Source organism: Mesoplodon bidens (genome assembly GCF_964165515.1).
Source record: "Mesoplodon bidens genome assembly, chromosome: 2".
Taxonomy (NCBI): domain Eukaryota; kingdom Metazoa; phylum Chordata; class Mammalia; order Artiodactyla; family Ziphiidae; genus Mesoplodon; species Mesoplodon bidens.
In genome coordinates, this window is record NC_138177.1 from 85,782,469 (window position 1) to 85,802,707 (window position 20,239).

The window sequence follows — 20,239 nt, forward strand, 5'->3', positions numbered from 1 at the left end:
GGAAAGTAGAAAAATTTAAATATATATACTTCTCATATGACCCAGCATTTCCACCCCTAGTTATCTACCTAAGAGAAATAAAAACATATGGGCACATGCAAATATTCATAGAAATACTATTCATAATTGCCAAAAACTAGGAAAAAAATCCAAATGTCTATCAACTAGTGAGTAGGTAAACAAATGTGTTATATCCATACAATGGAACATGACTCAGAAAGAAAAACTATTAATACATACTACAACATGGATGAACCTCAAAAATGTTATGCTAAGTGAAAGGGACCAGACACAAAAGACTATATTCTGTGATCCAGTTTATATGAAATTTCTAGAAAAGGCAGGTTTATAGAAATAGAAAGCAGATCAGTGTTTGCCTACGGCTGGGGGATAGGAACAGAGATTTATTGCCATTCTTGTTTTTCAGGTGATGGAAATATTCTAAAATTTGAATGTGATGATGGTTGCACAACTCTATAAATTTACCAGAAATCCACCAAATTAACTACTAAAACTACACTAAAAATAAGTGAGTTTTACAGAGTATTAATTATATACCTCAATATAGCTATTTTCTTAAATCACATCAACAGAAAAAAATAGGAGAAATCATAATGTAGTACACAACAACTTCATATATATTCCCAATGAAAATTGTCTTCTAAAATTTCTTAATTGAGAAAATATATTAAATCTAAGGTCTAACATTATTTTCGGTAATAAAGCTCAACTTAGTACCCCCCCCCCACAAAAAAATAAAACAAGAATGGCCCCTATTACTATTATTTAACATGCTGTTTGAGATATATTTGCAAAGATGAGCAAAACATTCAAATTAATATTATCTTTGCTTTTAAAATATTCTTTTATTTTTCTAATTAATATTAGAATAAAAAAATCAGTGTTTGAAAATGATATGATTTTACACCTAGGAAATTTTATTTTTATTTTTTTTATTTTTTTTTTTTTTGCGGTATGCGGGCCTCTCACTGCTGTGGCCTCTCCCGTTGCGGAGCACAGGTTCCGGACGCGCAGGCTCAGCGGCCATGACTCAGGCTCAGCGGCCATAGCTCAGGAGCCCAGCCATTCCGCGGCATGTGGGGTCTTCCCAGAGCGGGGCGCGAACCTGTGTCCTCTGCATCAGCAAGCAGACGCTCAACCACTGCGCCACCAGGGAAGCCCTTACACCTAGGAAATTTTAAATGGCTAATCATAAACACAGAGGTGATTTCAGCTGTATTTGTAACCTTTTATTTCTTGAACTGGATAGTGGGTACATGACAGATGAGACACCTCATTAAAGATGACAGTTGGAATATGTGCATTAATCTCCATCTGATTTCTTCTGAAAATTCTCTAAAATTATAATAAATAAGAAAAAAATCAGTCTACAATAGGAGTGAAAGAATGGGAGAGAAGACTACTGTAAAAGAGAGCTGTTAACACAATTTTGAAAGTTGGAAAATGGATGTAAAGAAAATAAAAATGTAAGTATCTATAGTAGGGGATGCCAATGGGAAACAAGTGAATTCCCTGTTTTAAAACACCTGTATTTAGTGGTTACCAGTGGGGAGAGGGAAGTGGGGAGGGACAATATAGTGGTAGGGAATTAAGAGGTGCAAACTATTATCTATAAAATAAGCTACAAGGATATATTGTACAACACAAGGAATATAGCCAATATTTTATATATAACTATAAATGGAGTATATAACCTTTAGAAATTGTGAATCACTATATTGTACACCTGTAGCTTTTATAATATTGTACATCAACTATTCTTAAATTTAAAAAAGGTTAAAGGAAAAAGACCCCTGTATTTAATTTCTGAAAGACTCAGGAATTAGATGCATCAGGTATATCTGCAGGTATGAGGTAGAACTGGAAATAGGATTGTTTGAGCATATGTATAAGGGGCAATAGACCTACCCCCAGATCTTCCACCTTATTCTACACAGCCTCATAGTTACCTTATCTTCCTCTGACAGAAGATTGAAGTTTGCTCTCTGGAGAGGCTGAAACAGAGAAGTTCTGGATTCTGGAATACCATACACAAATGAGAATGGGGTGAAATACTGTACTCATAAAGGAGATTAAGTGAAAGTCTGGTGGCCAGGCTTATAATCTCTAAACAGAAGACTGGAATTTCTTTTTGCACAAGCTGACTGAAAAGACCTAAGGATACTGGAAGTGAAATGGCTGGCTACTCTCTACAACGAGGCAACTGTTCAACAAGCTTCCCCTACTGCACACTGAATGGGCATTCAGCATGCTAGTGCCTCACTCTTAAGTGTAAATGGATAATTGAAGACACTCAAATATTTGAGACCTAAAGATAAAGGAGGAAAGAGATTTTAAAAAATGATACAGGAATTATAAGAATACTATTTTTAAAGATATAGTTAATATATTTAAAGAACTGCATACTATTTTTTTTAAAGTCTATAGATGAAAAAGTAAGAGAACCAGAAAATAAAAATAACCAAAGTAAATTCAGTAGAAAAGTTGGAAGATAAAGTTGAGGCCATTTCCCAGAAAAATAGTATGAAAGAGCAAGGAAAAAAAAAAATAGAAAAGTGAGTGCAGTTCATGCAGGAAGCTTAAAATCCAACTAATAGGTGTTCCAGGAAACGGAAATATCTGGAGGAGAAGAAATTATTGAATAAATAATATTTTAAAATTTCCCAGAGCTGAAATACACACATTTACAGATCAAAAGGATCTTTTGAGTGATCAGCATTATTATGAAATTTCAGAACTAAATTTTAGAAAGATTCAGTTCAATCTGCCTCTTGTGTTTCTCCTGTGAGTCTCCTTTATTCACACAAAACACTGCTTCTGGTCACTAAATGTGTGGAGGTTTTTCCCTACACCAGGCAATTCTCTGTGACACCAGCTGGGTATCCTACAATTCAACTCATTTCTGACACTGTGTACCTGGAGGTAGTGTCAGCTCACACAGGTTAAGGGCTTGGTCCCACAAAACTGCTCCTTACGCCACTTTGGATGCCAACTGCAAGAAGTAGGTCCTAGGTTACCCCTAACTTCTGTCCAATTTGGCTACAAGTCAGAATTTCCCACAACCTTCTCCTCAGGTTTGATTAATTTCCTAGGGTAGTTCACAGAACTCAGGGAAACACTTCCTTAAACATTTACCAGTTTATTAAGGAATATGATAAAGGATACAGATGAATAGCCAGATGAAGAGATACATAGGGTGAGGTCTGGAAGGGTCCAGAGCACAGGAGCTTCTGTCCCTGTGGAGTTTGGGGTATGTCACCCTACTGGAGTGGATGTATTCACCAAGCTGGAAGCTCTCTGAACTTCATGGAGGCTTCATCTAGTAGGCATGATCAATCATTAACTCTGTTTTCAGCCCTTCTCCCTTTGCAAGAGAATGGGGGAGAGGGACGGCCTGAAAATTCCAAGCTTCTAATCATAGTTTGTTCCTTCTGGTGACCATCCCTCATCCCAGAGACATCCAGGAGCCCACCTAGAGTTGCCTCATTAGAACAAAAGGCACTCTTGTCATCCAGGAAATTACAAGGGTTTCAGGGGCCCTGTGTCAGGAACTGGGGACAGAGACCAAAATAAATTTCTTTTTACAAATCACAACATCACAGGAACATTTGAAATTAGAGCCTGGGTTAAGCAGGGAATAGAGAGAAGGTTCAAAACAGATCTTATACAAGATTGGGAGTCAGAATGACATTGGGCCTCTCAGCAGCAACTTCTGGCTCATTGGAACTTAGAAGACGATGGAACCTTCAAAGTTCTCAGAGAAAATGGCTTTCAATCTAAAACTTTATGCCCAGTCTAACTATTAACCAAGTATAAAGGCATCACATGAAGATATATTCAAACCGTCAAAGTCTAAAAAGTGTGTCACTCATGTCTCCCCTCAGAGGAGGACATATACTGTATACGAGTGAGTAAACCAAAAAAGAGGAATCCATAGTATCAGGAGACAGGATGGCTGACACAGAGAGAGGTAAAAAGAATTCTGGATTCTTAAGAGATGTCCCAAGATGAAAGTTCATTTATTAGGCCTAGAAAATAACAAGACCAGAAAGGAGCAGGCGGACAGGAAACTGTGGTATATAGACATCTTCAAGGAGGAAAAAAAAGAAACCAGTGTTTGTTGTGTTTGAGCACACTGGGAGCAGATCTGTAACACTTATAGGGAGTTTCAAAATGAATTAGTAATGTATATGTAGAAAGTTAAGTGAATGGAAAAAATGAAGCTTGTCATTTATGGCCTTTCTTATGTTGAGTTTCTTTCCCTCTATACTCGCTTTGCTGAGTTTTTATCATAAATGGGTGTTGAATTTAGTCAAATGCTTTTTCTGCATTTATTGAGATAATAATATAATTTTTATCCTTCGTCTGGATAATGTGGTGTATTCGATTGATTTGTGGACTTTGAACAGTCTTTACATCCCAACATAGGAGCACCTAAATATATAAAGCAAATATAAACAGACCTAAGGGGAGAAATAGAGAGCAATACAGTACTAACTTTCAACAATGGATAGATCATCCAGACAGAAAATCAATAAGTGGGCTTGAACTGCACTTTAGACTAAATGAACCTAACAGACATATACAGAACATTCCATCCATCAGCAGCACAATACACATTCTCCTCAAGTGCACATGAAACCTGCTTCAGGATAGATCATACGTTAGGCCATGAAACAAAGTCTTAACAAATTTAAGAAGATTGAATTTATATCAGGTATCTTTTGACCATGGTGTTATTAAACTAGAAATCGATAACAGGAGGAAAACTGGAAAATTCAAAAATATGTGGAAATTAAACAATATAATCTTGAACAACCAATGGGTCAAAGAATCAATTAAAAATTTTGAGACAAGTGAAAAGGAAAAATTTTATACACTTACAGTGAACTGTCTGCAAAAGAAATTAAGAAAGCAGTTCCATTTACAATAGCATCGAAAAGAATAAAGTGCTTAGGAATAAATTAAACAAGGGGTGAAAGATCTGTACACTGAAAAATATGGAACATTGATGAAAGAAATTGAAGAAGACACAAATGAAAGATAATTCATGTTCATGGATTGGAAGAATTCCTACCTTTAAAATGTAATGTACAACATGATAAATGTAATTAACACTGCTGTATGTTATATATGAAAGTTGTTAAGAGAGTAAATCCTAAGAGTTCTCATCACAAGGAAAAATTTTTTTTTCTATTTTGTTTATTTTGTATCTATGTGAGATATTGGATGTTCTCTAAACTTGTAATTATTTCATGATATATGTAAGTCGAATCACTGTGCTGTACACCTTAAACTTATACAGTGCTCTATGTCTTTATATTTCAAAAAAACTGTAAGAGAAAACAAACAAAATCTATAATTTGGAAAAGGAAAAAAATATTGTTAAATTGTCCATACTACCCAAAGCAATCTACAGATTCAAAGCAATCTCTATCAAAAGTCCAATGGCATTTTTAACTGATACAGAAAAAATAATCTTAAGATTCATATGGAACCACAAAGGGACCCCAAATAGCTAAAGCAATCTTGAACAAGAAGACCAAAGCTGGAGACATCTCATTTCACTTTCTGATTTCAAATTATATTACAAAGCTATAGTAATAAAAACAGTATGGTACCAGCATAAAAGACACATAGAGCAGTGGGACAGAATAGAGAGCCCAGGAGTAAACCCATGCACATAGGGTCAACTAATCTTTGGCAAAGGCACCAAGAATACACAATGGAGAAATGACAGTCTCTTCAATAAATGGTGTTGGAAAACTGGATATCTTCATGCAAAAGAACTATATCAGACCCTTATTTTACACCAAAAACAAAAATAAACTAAAAATGGATTAAAGACTTAAATGTAAGACCTGAAACTGTATAACTCCTAGAAGAAAACATAGGGAAAAATCTCTTGGACATTGGTCTTGGAAATGATTTTTTTGAATTTGACACCAAAAGCACAGGCAACAAAAGCAAAAATAAACAAATGTGACTATGTGAAACTAAGAAGTTTTCGCACAGCAAAGGAAACATCAACAATATAAAATGCAACCTGATCCAATTAAAAAATAGGCAAAGGGCCTGTATAGACATTTTTCTAAAAAGGACATACAAGTGGCCAGCGGGTATATGAATACGTGCTCAACATCTCTAATCATTAAGGAAATGTAAATCAAAACCACAGTGAAACATCACCTCATTCCTGTTAGGATGACAATTATCAGAGAAGTCAAAAGATAATAAGTGTTAGTGAGGATACAGAGAAAAGGAAACCGTTGTATACTGTTGGTGGGAATGTAAATTGGTACAGCTGTTATGGAAAAGAGTATAGAGGCTCCTCTATAAAATAAAAATAGAACTACCTTATGATCCAACAATCCCTCTCCTGGATATTTATCCAAAGGAAATAAAATTACTTTCTTGAAGAGATATATGCACTTCATATTCATTGCAGCATTATTCATGGTAGCCAAGATATGGAAACAACCTAAGTGTCTGTTGACAGATGAATAGGTAGAGAAAATGTGCCCTATCTCTCTGTCTATCTTATGAGGTGGAATATTATTCAGCCTTTAAAAAGAAGGAAATCCTACCATTTGTTACAACACAGATTAATCTGGAGGCCATCACAGTAAGTGAAATAAAACAAACACAGAAAGCAAATACTGCAAAATCTCACTTATAAGTGGAATCTAAAAGAGTCAAACTCATAGAAGCAGAGAGTAGAATGGTCACCAGGGGCTGAGGTGTGGGGGAAATAGGGAGATGTTGGTCAAAGGTAACAGACTTGCAGTTATAAGATGAATAAATTTGGGAGATCTAATATACAGCATGGTGACTATAGATTATAATACTGTATTGTATACTTGAAATTTGCTAAGAGAGTAGATTTTACATGTATGTACCACACAAAAATGCAAAAAAATGCTAGCAATCTGAGGTGATGGGTATGTTAATTAGCTTGATTGTGGTAATCATTTCACAATGTATATGTATATCAAAGCCTCACATTGTATATCTTAAATACATACAATTCCTATTTATAAAGGTAGGGGGGAAAATGAGGCAATTAACAATTTCAGGGCAAACAAAATTTCCAAGAAAGGAAATATAATCATTTGTTACTACTTGACTTAGGTGGGAACATGTTTTATGTAATCATAATACTCTAAACATCAAATAATTGATTTAACTAAAATTGTGAGAAAACTATATGGGGGAAAAACTACAGTGCATGCGGGAGGGCATGTGTATGTGTTTTTGGTGGTGTAATAATAATAATGATAATGAGTATTTAGAATGTGTCTTGTATTATTTTAAGAACTTCTCTTTGTCTGTCTCTGTCTCTCTCACTTTCTTAATTGATCCTTACAACAATTCCATGAGGTAGATGTATTATCATTCTCATTTTACAGGTGAAGGAACTGAAGTACAGAAAGGCTAAGTTAGAAGGCTATCTCCTCATCTTCAACTGTTAAGAAGATTGTTATGTCTTCACCTTTTGTCATGTGACTCGCAGTGCCTTCCTGTGGGAGGAGAGTCCTTCCTTGCCCCACAGGTTTCCAGCTTGGCCAGAGGACTGAGCAGAATGTGAGCTCCCCTACCTTGACCAGCCCTGTGCCTTCTCTTACCTTTCCTATTCAGTGAGCAGTTAGAGTGCTCAAGTTGGGGTTTGGAATTCTTCTGTGGCCTCACCTTCACACTGATCCCACATTTTGAATTACCAAGACTTCTGGATTCTACCTTGTATTTTTTGACTATGCATACTTTTCCTAGGTCATGCTTCTGATGGCCTGGACTGACCTGTTGTCTGCACTCATCTGGTCCACAAACTATTACCTGCAGCCAGACTCGCTGGAGCACTGCAGGCTTCATGTTTTACATGTTTATTGTCTGTGTCTAAGTCAGCCTTCGTGCAACAGTGGCTGGGTTGAGTACTAGCACACACATGGTACAGCTCACAAACCCTAAAATATCACATGCCCTTTACAGACAAAGTTTGTCCACTCATGATTTAGGTTACTGGAGTCACTTCTTTACCTTTCTGTTTTCTCTGCCCCGGTTTCCCCCTTCACCCCTCAATAATCACTGAAGCCGGCTTATTGTTATTTTCTTTTTGTTTTTACACAGATCTGATTGTTTTTCTCATATTTAAAACTGTTCTCTGACTTCCTGTTATCCTTATGATAAATGCACACTCTTAGCATGATTATAGTCTTCAAAATCTGGCTTCTGCTTACCTCTCCAGTTTCTCTCTTCCATACCTTAACCCCTTTTTCACTTTCTCTCTGCTTTAGGTCTTCTTGAACTTTAGTTTTTGTCATGCTCTCTCTTATTTTGAGGTCTTCTCATATACTTTTCTTAATTTCCCCTTTTGCTACAGCCCATGTCCTTCTTTGAAAATTCTTATACACCCTTTGGGTCTCGGATCAGGTATTATTTTCCTTTGGAAATCTTTCTTTGACTTCTTAAATCTGAGTTAGGTGTCCTTTACACATATTCCTATAGTGCTGTACTTGCCTTGTAATTGTTGTTTTGTTGTTCATCATCTGCTCTAAATCAGCTGACTTCTCTCTTTGTGCCTGACTACTTACAGTAGTATAGAATCAGTGGCAATAAAATGGACATTTCAGCACACTAAGAGAGAGAGAGATGTGTTACAGGGTTTCATTTGTCTTTTATTCCCTTTTAAACATGGAGTCCAACAATACTGCAGCAGTATTTCCAGTGCTTTAGTCCCTCTGCCTAAAAGTAGGAACTACATCAGTTAGGTGGTTCTGAGCTTTGAAGATATTACACAGCTCTGTGGTGAGCAAACAATAGAGAGGGCTGAATACAGCCAGTAGCTGGGCTCTGCAGAAAATTTCCAGACCACTGCTCTAGCAACTAGTGCAGGGGTATCCCAATTTTCTCCTACAGTTTTATCGTGGGCTGCTAGGTTGTGGCCCTGGGTTGTGGCCAATAAGGAAATTCACTCACAGCTCCCAGGGTTTATTAATCCCATGGAACCTTTCAGAGGCATGCAATCTTGTTTATCTCAAAATCTCTCCCTACATTGATTAGGAATACATTTTTTACTGTATAGTGAGAGGCAGGATGTGTAGTGGTTTGTAGTGAGAATGAACGGGTTAGAGTCTCTGTGCCTTGTTTTCCTCATCTGTAAAGTGAAGATAATAAAGGTGCCTGTCTCACAGGACAGTTGTGAGGACTAAATGAGTTAAACAAATTAATATAAGTTTATGTAAAGTGCTTAGAGTAGAGTTGTGCGCATGTTGCCTCTTACCATACATAGTGTAGAATATGTAGGATCAAGCAGAAGGATCCTAAAACAAAAGCATGGCATGTGTTTTTTATTCTTCCTCAGCACAGACACATATAAAAGTATCTAGCAACTTTCTTACCTGGCTCAAGAACAGTGGTCATAAATTTCTTAATGATTTTTGTCCAAAAAATGGTGAGGGAAGTTCAGGGGGTGTTTTCCTGAAGAACCCTCAAACATTTGGCTTTATTGTCTGTTTTCCCTTCTGTGCATGCACACTCTGAAGATAGAGCTGTGCTTTGACTTCCTTATTGCTCTATGCTTAGCTCAAGTAGCTTATCTGGCATGCGGAAGAAACATATTGCATATTTGTTGACTAAGTGAATGAATGAATGTGTTTCTATTGCTGAGAGAGGTTTTCATAATTTGATGTTTACCTTTAGATAATGCTAATTCTGATTCTATAACATTGTAGATGAAAAGTCTAGAAAGCAAAGAAAGTAGAAAAATTAATGTGGCTTTAAAGTTAAGGCACTTTAAGCTTCTTTAGTTAGAATAGTACTGCTGCAAATGTCCACAAGGCCTATGTCTGTTAGAATATAATACAGTGATATCTTTACTTTTAAAATTTTCATTTCTGATTTCAAATGTAGCACAAGATCATTGTTATTTCCATGAATATTATGCATATTTCAAAAATTAGTGCACATATTTTTTCCAAAGGGTTATTTTTGCCCCTGAAATGTCTAATTATCAAAATTTGATTCCTTCTTAGATTTAATTTTATTACATTTAGAGTTTTAAAACTTTTTTTTTTGTTGTTAAAATCTACAGTTTGTAGTTAATTGGATAGAAACATAGGGTTCACTTTAAAGAAATTGTTTGGCTGCATCTTTTAGGTAAACAGAACCAAAGATCAATATTGGCTCAATATCTAAACTAGAGAAATAGCAAATTACTCTAATGTTTAATTTTTACAATAATTTTAATGGTTAAATATCTAATTTTAAAAACTTGATCCTGAACTAGCATGTACAAGTGTTGACTGAGCACGAAATTAAACTTCATCTTTTAAAACAGTTATACTTATTAATAGTAATGAAACAAAACTGTTAGGCAAACCAGGATTTTTAAACACAAAAGATAATTCACAAATTTGCTTTTGAGTCATAATATACAGCAAGGTTATCATGACTTTCAAATCCCGAGTTTTTCCTGTAAAACCATTGTCTATGTGTTAATAAAATAAAACATATTCAGTGAATATGAGTTATCAGGTTTCCCCCATTATCCAAAAGTAGAGTGTTCCTATGAAACTTTTCGTAAGCCGAAATGGCAATTGTGAAGAAGCAATTACCTTAGGACACATCTTGCTAACAGATGCACAAAATACATTGAAATACAGCACAGATGCTCACAGACACCCTTCAAAGCTATGGGGGCTTGATGCTGAGATGCTGAGTGTGTTCCTGGGGGAGAAGCCTGGTGGTGCTGCTCTCCCTGCTCGGGTGTGTGCTGCCTCTGTAAGAGCTCCCTGAGATCACTGAATGCTGTTTATGCTCTTCACCTTTTTTCGTAAAAGTAAAAATCCTCTTTGGATTTTTTTCAGTTAGCAAAAACAGGTACTAATGTAGGTCTTTTGTAAAAGCGAAATGGTGTAAAACAAACTTCTGAAAAGTGGGGGACCTATACTCACACACACCCACGCACCCCAGAATTATAAGAGTACAGTTTGAGGAATTTTCACAAACTGAACATAACCATGTGATAAACACTCAGATCAAGAAATAGAACATTAGGAGTAACACAGAAGCTCCCCATCGCATGCTCTTCCAGTCACTGCTACCAACAGAGGTAACCCGTACTAGCAACACCATAGGTTAATTTTTGCCTATTTTGAGGCTTACATAAATGAAATTATATAATACATACACTTTTGAGTCTAATTTCTTTTGTTCAGTGTTACGTTTCTTTTGTTCAATATTATGTATGTGAGATCCAGTCATGTTGTTGCATAGTTGTAGTTTATTCACTGTAGCACCACAATTATTATCCATTCTACTGCTGCTGGGCAATTTCTGATTGTTGTTGATGGGTAGTTTCCAATTTGGGGCTTTTATAAATAATTCCTCTAGGGACATTTTGTACACATTATTTAGTGAAATTTATATATGTTTCTCTTGGGTATATACCTTGAAATAAAATGTCCATCAGGTTTTAACTCCTCATTCTAATATATAAGTGGACAGCCAATTATTACTAGATATTTGAAGAAATCTTCCAGGATGAAAGAGAAGAGAAAGGAATGAACCCAAAGAATCAAAATGAAAAATGTAATAGAAGAATTTGAAAGGGATTCTAGAAAGAGATTGTCAGGATGAAAGTTTGCAGTTCTGGGATTACAGCCATGCAACAGGCCCAGAGAGCAACCAGTCCAATTCCAGCAGGAAGATAGAGGGTCCTGGGAAGGGGGTTTCCAGGAAATTTTTTTCTTTAAGGAAAAAAAAGGACTTTGATTAATTTTCTGGCATTTGAGTATTTGGAAACTGATAAGTATTTTCACTGACCTCATAGAATAAAAGGAAGCATATAAATAGAGTGAACAAGGAATGATATTTCATAGTGATCATACTCTAACTAGTGATTACTGATTTGTCACAAATTAATTGATTATATTGTGAGGATATATGTTTTTGGGGTGGAAGTGAGGAGGTGGGAATTAGTAGTGTAAGAGAGCTAAATTCTCATATACTATATTAGGAGTTCATAGGTGATTTTTTTTTTTTTTAAAGAAGATGTTGGGAGTAGGAGTTTATTAATTAATTAATTTATTTTTGCTGTGTTGGGTCTTCATTTCTGTGCGAGGGCTTTCTCTAGTTGTGGCAAACGGGGACCACTCTTCATCGCGGTGCGCGGGCCTGTCACTGTCACGGCCTCTCGTTGCGGAGCACAGGCTCCAGATGCGCAGACTCAGTAGTTGTGGCTCACGGGCCTAGTTGCTCCACGGCATGTGGGATCCTCCCAGACCAGGGCTCGAACTCGTGTCCCCTGCACTGACAGGCAGATTCTCAACCACTGCGCCACCAGGGAAGCCCCATAGGTGATTTTTAAAATCAATAAATTGAAAAATATCAGTATAAACATTATTTAGTCCTATGTAAGTAAATACCAAGAGAAACAGCTAAAAAAAGATGAAGGCATTTGTTTTTAATGAATGAAATTGGGAGGAGAGGTAAGGTGGGTAAGAGGACTACCTGTTTTTCACTTACTGACCTTTTGGTACTGTTTGATTATTTTTAAAGGTGATAAAAGTGTGTGCATGCATTACTTGATAAAACTAAAAACTAAAACAAATATTAATGACAGGTTCATTTAAGGAGCATTAGGATTAAAGTGTACCCAGTAAAAGGGAGTCAGATGTAGAGAAAAAGAAATGTAAATTTACCTTTTGTTTTAAAAGGGCTTTTAAAATTTAAAATGTTGTTTATTTCTGGTTTTTGTTTTGTTTTATTCTAGGGCTTCAAAAACAAACCAAAAAAGATGGGTCACATAAAGGCAGACTTGATTGATGTTGACTTAATCAGAGGTGAGTTCTAAAGTTGGCTTGTTTCTTAGGTATATCATTATATTATTTCATAGTGGTACTAAAGATTCTTTTTGGATATCTTCCCTATATGATGGTATACTTTAATTTCCAAAAGTAGTGTTCTTCCTGCATCATTCAGGCTTTAGCATTTTTTCCCCTTGCTTTATACTGTGTGGCTATGTAAAGTACATGGTTTCCATAAGGGTGAAAGAGATGAACTTGGCGACTTGCTGCTGTGTAATGAAGAAAATTATATTGTATACCATTCAAAGAAGCCTGAGTTATTTTGAGCTCCTGTCCTAGTGATTGAGGCAAGAAGTTAGTATATATAATGAACATCTAAGAGGATTCTTTTTCACTGAACAGGTTATGTGCTGATTTTTGCTCTCACCTCTTTTTAATATAGTGTTACAAGCGGGCATTAGTCTACTGTACATAAATGTTTGATGTTTTGTTTTATTGTATATTTAAAGGCTCAACATTTGCCAAAGCCAAACCTGAAATTCCCTGGACATCTCTGACTCGGAAGGGGCTTGTTCGAGTTGTATTTTTTCCATTTTTCAGCAATTGGTGGATTCAGGTTACCTCTTTAAGAATCTTTGTTTGGCTGCTACTGCTTTACCTCATGCAAGGTAATTGGAGGAGTTGGGATAAATTATGACAGTTTCTTTTTGCTGCTGTTGCTATTAGATCATGCAGACCTTACTGTTCTTACATTTACCCTTTCATTTGATGGTTTCACGTACAAAGAAACGAAGGGACATACACCATTTGGAGATCATCCTAAATTTATTTGCTCAGAGAGAGCAAACATGATTGTCTAACTCTTCTCTCTTGAATTTCTTTCTACCTGTCTCACTGGCCAGGCCTTTTCAAACTTTTCCTGTGTCTGACCTTTGAATATTGGATTACCGCTAGGTTGGATTGGGATTCTCTTCTCTTCTCTAGGTACTCTCATCAAGCCTTGTACCTTTAAATATAATTGATATACTGGTGATTCTCAAATTTATAGTTTCAGGCCACATCTCTCTGCTGAACTTCAGGCTTGTAAATACAACTGCCTGTTTGACATTTCCATATGGAGATTTCATAGGTATCTTGAACTTAATCATATCCAAAATGGAACTCCTGATTTCTTTTCTTACAATCTTTTTTTTTTTTTTTTTTTTTTTTTTTTTTTGCGGTACGTGGGCCTCTCACTGTTGTGGCCTCTCCCGTTGCGGTGCACAGGCTCCGGATGCACAGGTTCAGTGGCCTTGGCTCACGGGCCCAGCCGCTCTGCAGCATGTGGCATCCTCCTGGACTGGGGCACGAACCTGCGTCCCCTGCATCAGCAGGCAGACTCTCAACCACTGCGCCACCAGGGAAGCCCCTGCAATCTTTTCTTTTATACAGTCTTATTCCTCTTTAGGTTTTATCCCATTTCATTAAATGATACCATCAGCTACCCAGTTTTCAAGCGAAAAATTGTCTTCCTATTCTACTCTACCATCAACCCTCATATTCCATCTGTCACCAAGTCTGTAAGTTTGACCTCCAGAATATGTCCTGGCTACTTATCCCAGTCTCTGCTGCCAGCATCATAGTCCACAGCACCACCATCCCTTCACCTAGATCACTGGAATAACATCTACTCTGAGCTTTCTTTCTGCCCATCACTCATTTCACAGCAATTAGATAAATCTTTTGAAATGGAAACCCTATCATGTCATTTTCCTGCTTTTTTAAGTCCCTTTAGTAACTTCTCATTGCCCTTGGAATAGAAACCCAAACTCCTCACCAGGGCCTCCAGTGCCCTAACATTATCTGTCCCCTGCTAACCTGTCGGATGCCATGTCTTATCACTCTCCTCCTTGCTTACTCTAGGCATAAGGCCTTTTTCTATTCCTCACCCAGGGCTTTTCTTTCTGTTTGAAACAATTGTAAGGCTTTTCATGTGGCTATCTTTTCTGTCATCTTTAGGATCTGTGCTCAGATGTAACTTTCACAGAAAGGCCATCCCTGTCTATACTTTCTAAGTAGTTGTACCACCCCTCAGTCACTGTCACAGGAGTCTTTGTTAATTTCTGTATTACACATCACTACCTGATGTTTTTTTCTCTTCTCACTATGTGCAGGGGCCCAGTGTATGCTCTTTACTATACTCCATTGCCTACCAGGAACACTTTCTGAAAGAGGGCAGCGTAGATATGGTTATACCTGAGCAAACAGACATGACTTAGAACAAAGAGTAGGTGAAAGGTGAAGGTTGGGTTAGGGTGAAAGGATTTGGGGTGATTTTTGTTTTCTTTTATCTGTGTCAGTTTTTTTGAATTGTTTTCATAACTGTCATTTAGTTGCTGCTTAATATTACATCATGTGGCCATACCATCATTTCAAACTATCATTTTAATGTCTGTATGATTCTATCATAAGGATTTAACATAAACACGTTTTATAACTACTTTATAGTCCATTATATAAAAGTACCATAATTTACATAACTCTTCCCATGTAATGAGTTGTTTCTAGTTCTTTCTTATTAATAATACCATCACAAACAAAATTTTTCATATTTTGTATTATTTCTTTGGAATTTATTCTCTGGAATAGAATTAACAGATCAAAAGAATATAAACGTTTTAAGGCTTTTAGTGCATATAGTGAAATTGCTGGTGACACAATTCTTTTGGAAAGTAGCAGGCTCTGTTTTACCACAATCTTAACATTATCATAATTTTAAAAATTGTTACCTAATTTGATATACGAAAATTAGTATTTTACTTGTTTAATGTGCATTTCTTTGGTCACTTGTAAGGGTGAAGTTAAATATTTTTCCACATGTTTGTTATTAAAGAATTTCTTTCTTACTGGGATAAATTATATATATTAAATTTTCATATACACCATGGTCTATTTCTGGACTATATATTCTGCACCATCAGTTTGTCTGGTTATTCTCATATCTGTGTCACATTTCTTTAATTACTGTAGCTATTTAATGTGTAGTAACATTGAGCCGGACAAGTATTCCTCTATTATTCTGTGTTTTTCCACATGTTCTCTTAGGTGTTCTTACTTGCTTATTCTTTGCAAAATAATTTAGAAATATTTCATCATGATCAAAGACCAAAAAAAAAATTGGAATTTGGATTGGAACTCCTTTCTCATCACTTCCCACTACAAAATATAGATATAGATATATTTGGAGGGAATGGGGAGAAAATTGATATATCTTTCCTTTTTAATTAATTAATTAATTTTATTTATTTATTTTTGGCTGCACTGGGTCTTTGCTGTGCACGGGCTTTCTCTAGTTGCAGTGAGCGGGAGCTGTCCTTTGTTGCGGTGCATGGGCTTCTCATTGCGGTGGTTTCTCTTGCTGTGGAGCACGGGCTCTAGGTGCATGGGCTGCAGTAGTTGTAGCACGCAGGCTCAGTAGTTGTGGCTTGTGGGCTCTAGAGCGCAGGCTCAGTAGTTGTGGCGCACGGGCTTAGTTGCTCTGCGGCATGTGGGATCTTCCCGGACCAGGGCTTGAACCCGTGTCCTCTGCATTGGCAGGCGGATTCTTAACCACTGCACCACCAGGGAAGCCTGATATATCAATCCTTTTAATCAAGTCTTCTGTTATATCTTTCTGTAAAGCTTTGTAGGAATTTTTATATTCTTATAAGTCCTGCATAGATCTTGTTAAACTCAATTTTTTTTTCATTGTGGTAAAATATACATGAAATTTACCATCTTAACCATTTTTAAGTATACAGTTCAATGACATTAAGTACATTCACATTGTTAGGCAGCCATCACCACCATCTATCTCCAGAACTTTTTTCATTTTTCCAAACTGATACTCTCTACCCAAAAATCAGTAACTCTCCAATTACTCCTACCCACAGCCAACCACCCTTCTACTTTCTGTCTCTATGAATTTGACCACTCTGAGTACCTCATATAAGTGGAATCATACAGTATTTGTCCTTATTTCACTTAGCATAATGTCTTCAAGATTCATCCGTTTGTAGCATGTGTCAGAATTTCCTTCCTGTTTGAGGATGAATAATAATCAACTGTACGTATATACGACATTTTGTTTATATGTATCATCCATCAGAGGATGCTTGGGGGCTTCCACATTAAAGTAAAATATCTAATGTTTTTATTTTTGTTGCTGCTGCTGTAGGTATGAGGCTTTTTTTGTTTGTTCTATGTGTTTTAACTGGTGATTGCTGTTACATTTGAAAGCCTTTAGTTTATACTTAAGATTGTTATAACCAGCCACTTTATTTAAACTCTCATTATTTCTAATAGTTTTTCAGTGCTTCTCTCAGATTTTCTGATTATACAACCATATTGTTGGCATAATGAAAAGTTGGTCTCCTCTTTTTTCATACATTTCACTTACTTGTATTGAATTAGTCAACATTTTCAGAGCAGTGTTAAGTGATAAAAGTAAGAGTGATCATAATGTTTTGTTCCTATTCAGAATGTTTTCATTAATATGATGCATGTTGATTTTACTTATATATTCTTTAGTATATGTGCTGCCAAAGCGAGTGCTACTTATTTATATTCTTTAGCATGTTAAGGACATATTTTTATATTCCTAGTATTTTAGAAAAGATGGGCATTTAAGATTAATTAAAAATCAGGAACAAATGTCTATTTTTATAGAATGCTTTTTCACTACTAGAGTTGGACCAGACTTCACAGGTTAAAGGCACAGCCCTTCCCAAGACACCAGCCTTACTTTGGGAGTCCCTAGGGCTACCCTTACTCTGACCAGCTGGCTACAGTTTTGAGAGTCCCCCACTCATTCCCTCAGACTTAATAATTCACTAAAATGACTCAAAGCACTCAAGAAAGTGCTGTTGTTATAGTTTTATTGTAGCAGAAGGATACAAATTAGAAGGGGTGCATAGGGCAAAGTCTGGGAGGGCTTCAATCAGGAAGTTTTGGTCGTCCTCAGGGATGTGTTACTCTTCCATCCATGATGGATAGCAGTATGCACAAGGTATTGCCAACCAGAGAAGCTCACCCAAGCTTTGGTATCCAGAGTTTTCATTGAGGGTTTATTATGTAGGCATGTTTGATTGAGTCACTGGCCAAGGAATTAAACTCAGTCTTTAGCTCCCATTCCCTCCCCAAAGGTCAGGCTGATACAGTGTGGCTCAAAGCCCCAGCCCTCTAATTCCATAGTTGGTCTTTCTGGTGTGGCTACTCCTATCCCTAGTTATTTTATTGGCATAAGCTATCCTCTATGGTCCAAGGGACCCACCATGAATAATAAAGATACTTCATCATTTGGAAAATTCCAAGGGTTTAGGGGTTACCTCCCAGGAATCAGGGACACAGGCCTTTTACACAATTAGCAATTGAGATGATACATATGCATGTGATCAAAACTACATCGTATTAAATTATTAAATTACATCAGTTAAGTCTCAGTCAACAATTCCTTTAGTGCCTAACATGTCTGTGCCAGGTACTCTTCTAGGCTCTGAGAAAGATTTCCTACTATCCTTCTAGCATAAACCCTATGTGATCTTGGTGAATTATTCTTTTGCTGTATTGTCAAATTTACTTTGATAGTATTTCAGTCATTCATTCAACAAATATCGAGTGCTTACTATGTGCCAGGTACTGATCTAGGTACAGCAGTGAACAAAATAGACAGAAATCCCTGCTTTCATGGTGTTACTTTTTAGAGGTAAATTTATGTCCACGTTCACAGGTCAGCAAGATCTATAGTTTATTGTTTTGGTGCTTTTGTTGTTATGTTTGGGTATCAGGGTATTAGGGAATGGAATTAATTTTTCTCCACATAGAAAAGTTTGTATAGCACGAGAATTATCTTTATGTCAAAGTCTGAAAGAACGAATCTGTAAAATTGTATCTGGAAGTTTTGGGAGATAATTTGTGACATCTTTCTGTTTCTTTCATTACTTTTTTCTTTGGACATTTCATACTCACATACAAAGAGGCAACGTAGCATGGCAGTTAAGAGTAAAGGACTCTGGGACTTCCCTGGCAGTCCAGTGGTTAGGGCTCCATGCTTCCACTGCAAGGGGCATGGGTTCCATCCCTGGTCGGGGAACTAAGATCCTGCATGCCACACCTTGGCCAAAAAAAAAAAAAAAAAAAAAGGAATAAGGATTCTGGAGCCTGGCTGCCTTGGTTCAAATCCCAGCTCTGTTAATTGCTACATATAACTCTGGGCCCTGGAGAATACTGGGTCTCTGAGCAGAGCAGTACTGCAGAGGGTTATACAGTATCTAGTTGTTTTGTGCTGGAAAGTCTTTCAGAATATCTAGATTGTCATATTTCCAGAAAGGCAGATCCTTTGGACACATCATTCTTCACTTGCTCTGTGATCTAGGGCTTCAGGTTTTCACTCAGCTAATGTGCAGGTGGATTGTACTGTAGAAAATTATGTGCTTTCACTTGTATACTTCTTTAAATGATAGATTTTTGGAGAAATAACCTGTAGAGTTATTAGAATTGGTTTTAAAGATAAGCCCTAATGCTTTCCACTTTGAAATCTCTTCTTTTCAGTTATAGCACTCGTGTTCTATTTTATGATGCCTATTGTGAATGTAAGTGAAGTACTTGGACCCTTGTGCCTTATGTTACTCATGGGAACTGTCCACTGTCAAATTGTGTCTACTCAGATAACAAGGCCATCGGGAAACAATGGAAATCGGAGAAGAAGGTGAGATGAGAAATTACACTTGTGGTTGTGTATTTTCTGGGAGAGGCATTGAAGAACAAAATCTTCCTCTTTTGCATATATTTTTCATTATTTTTTTGGCCTAATAAAAAAACCAAATGCTTTACTTTTACTTTTCTCCCTGATGCTTAGAAACCTTGTCATGAACTTTTAATCCAAGGGGGATGGGGGTTTGTCATTCAGTACCATTGTTTAAAAGGAAAATTCCTATACTGTATTATTCCTTATCAAAATTTACCTTAGGGCTTCCCTCGTGGCGCAGTGGTTGAGAGTCCGCCTGCCGATGCAGGGGACACGGGTTCGTGCCCCAGTCCGGGAAGATCCCACATGCCGCGGAGCGGCTGGGCCCGTGAGCCATGGCTGCTGAGCCTGCGCGTCCGGAGCCTGTGCTTCGCAACGGGAGAGACCACAACAATGAGAGGCCCACATACCTCAAAAAAAAAAAAAAAAAAAAATTTACCTTAAATAATGATTTTAATGAAAAACATTCTTCTTCATAATTCAGTCTCAAAATTTGGTGAAAATTCACTATAAACAAGGATCTTAGTACATTAAGTTAGTGCTACTAAAACTTTTGCCTTTTTTCAATAGTATATAAAAAGAATAGATTTCTAAGTGTTCTAAACTTTTAATAAAGATTTAACTTTTCTACACATTGAATTCATGTCTAGTC

At 36.7% G+C, this 20,239-nt stretch overlaps 1 protein-coding gene across 8 annotated transcripts in view; it reads left to right on the forward strand.

Moving 5' to 3' along the window:
- The window catches only part of PHTF1 (putative homeodomain transcription factor 1), a gene marked incomplete at its 3' end in the record, with an annotated part of 80,119 nt that overhangs the window by 8,863 nt on the left and 51,017 nt on the right, over nt 1-20,239 (forward strand). For 6 of the 8 annotated variants that reach the window (XR_014014261.1, XR_014014262.1, XR_014014263.1 and 3 more), the window contains exons 4-6: nt 12,791-12,860; nt 13,334-13,492; nt 19,392-19,548. Coding sequence is in view for 4 of the 8 variants with exons in the window: in XM_081222505.1 (XP_081078631.1) it covers nt 12,791-12,860; nt 13,334-13,492; nt 19,392-19,548 (386 nt within the window). Of the gene's footprint in view, nt 1-7,430; nt 7,606-12,790; nt 12,861-13,333; nt 13,493-19,391; nt 19,549-20,239 lie in introns of those variants that run through there. The other 2 variants (XM_081222506.1, XM_081222508.1) reach the window with 2 other exon arrangements.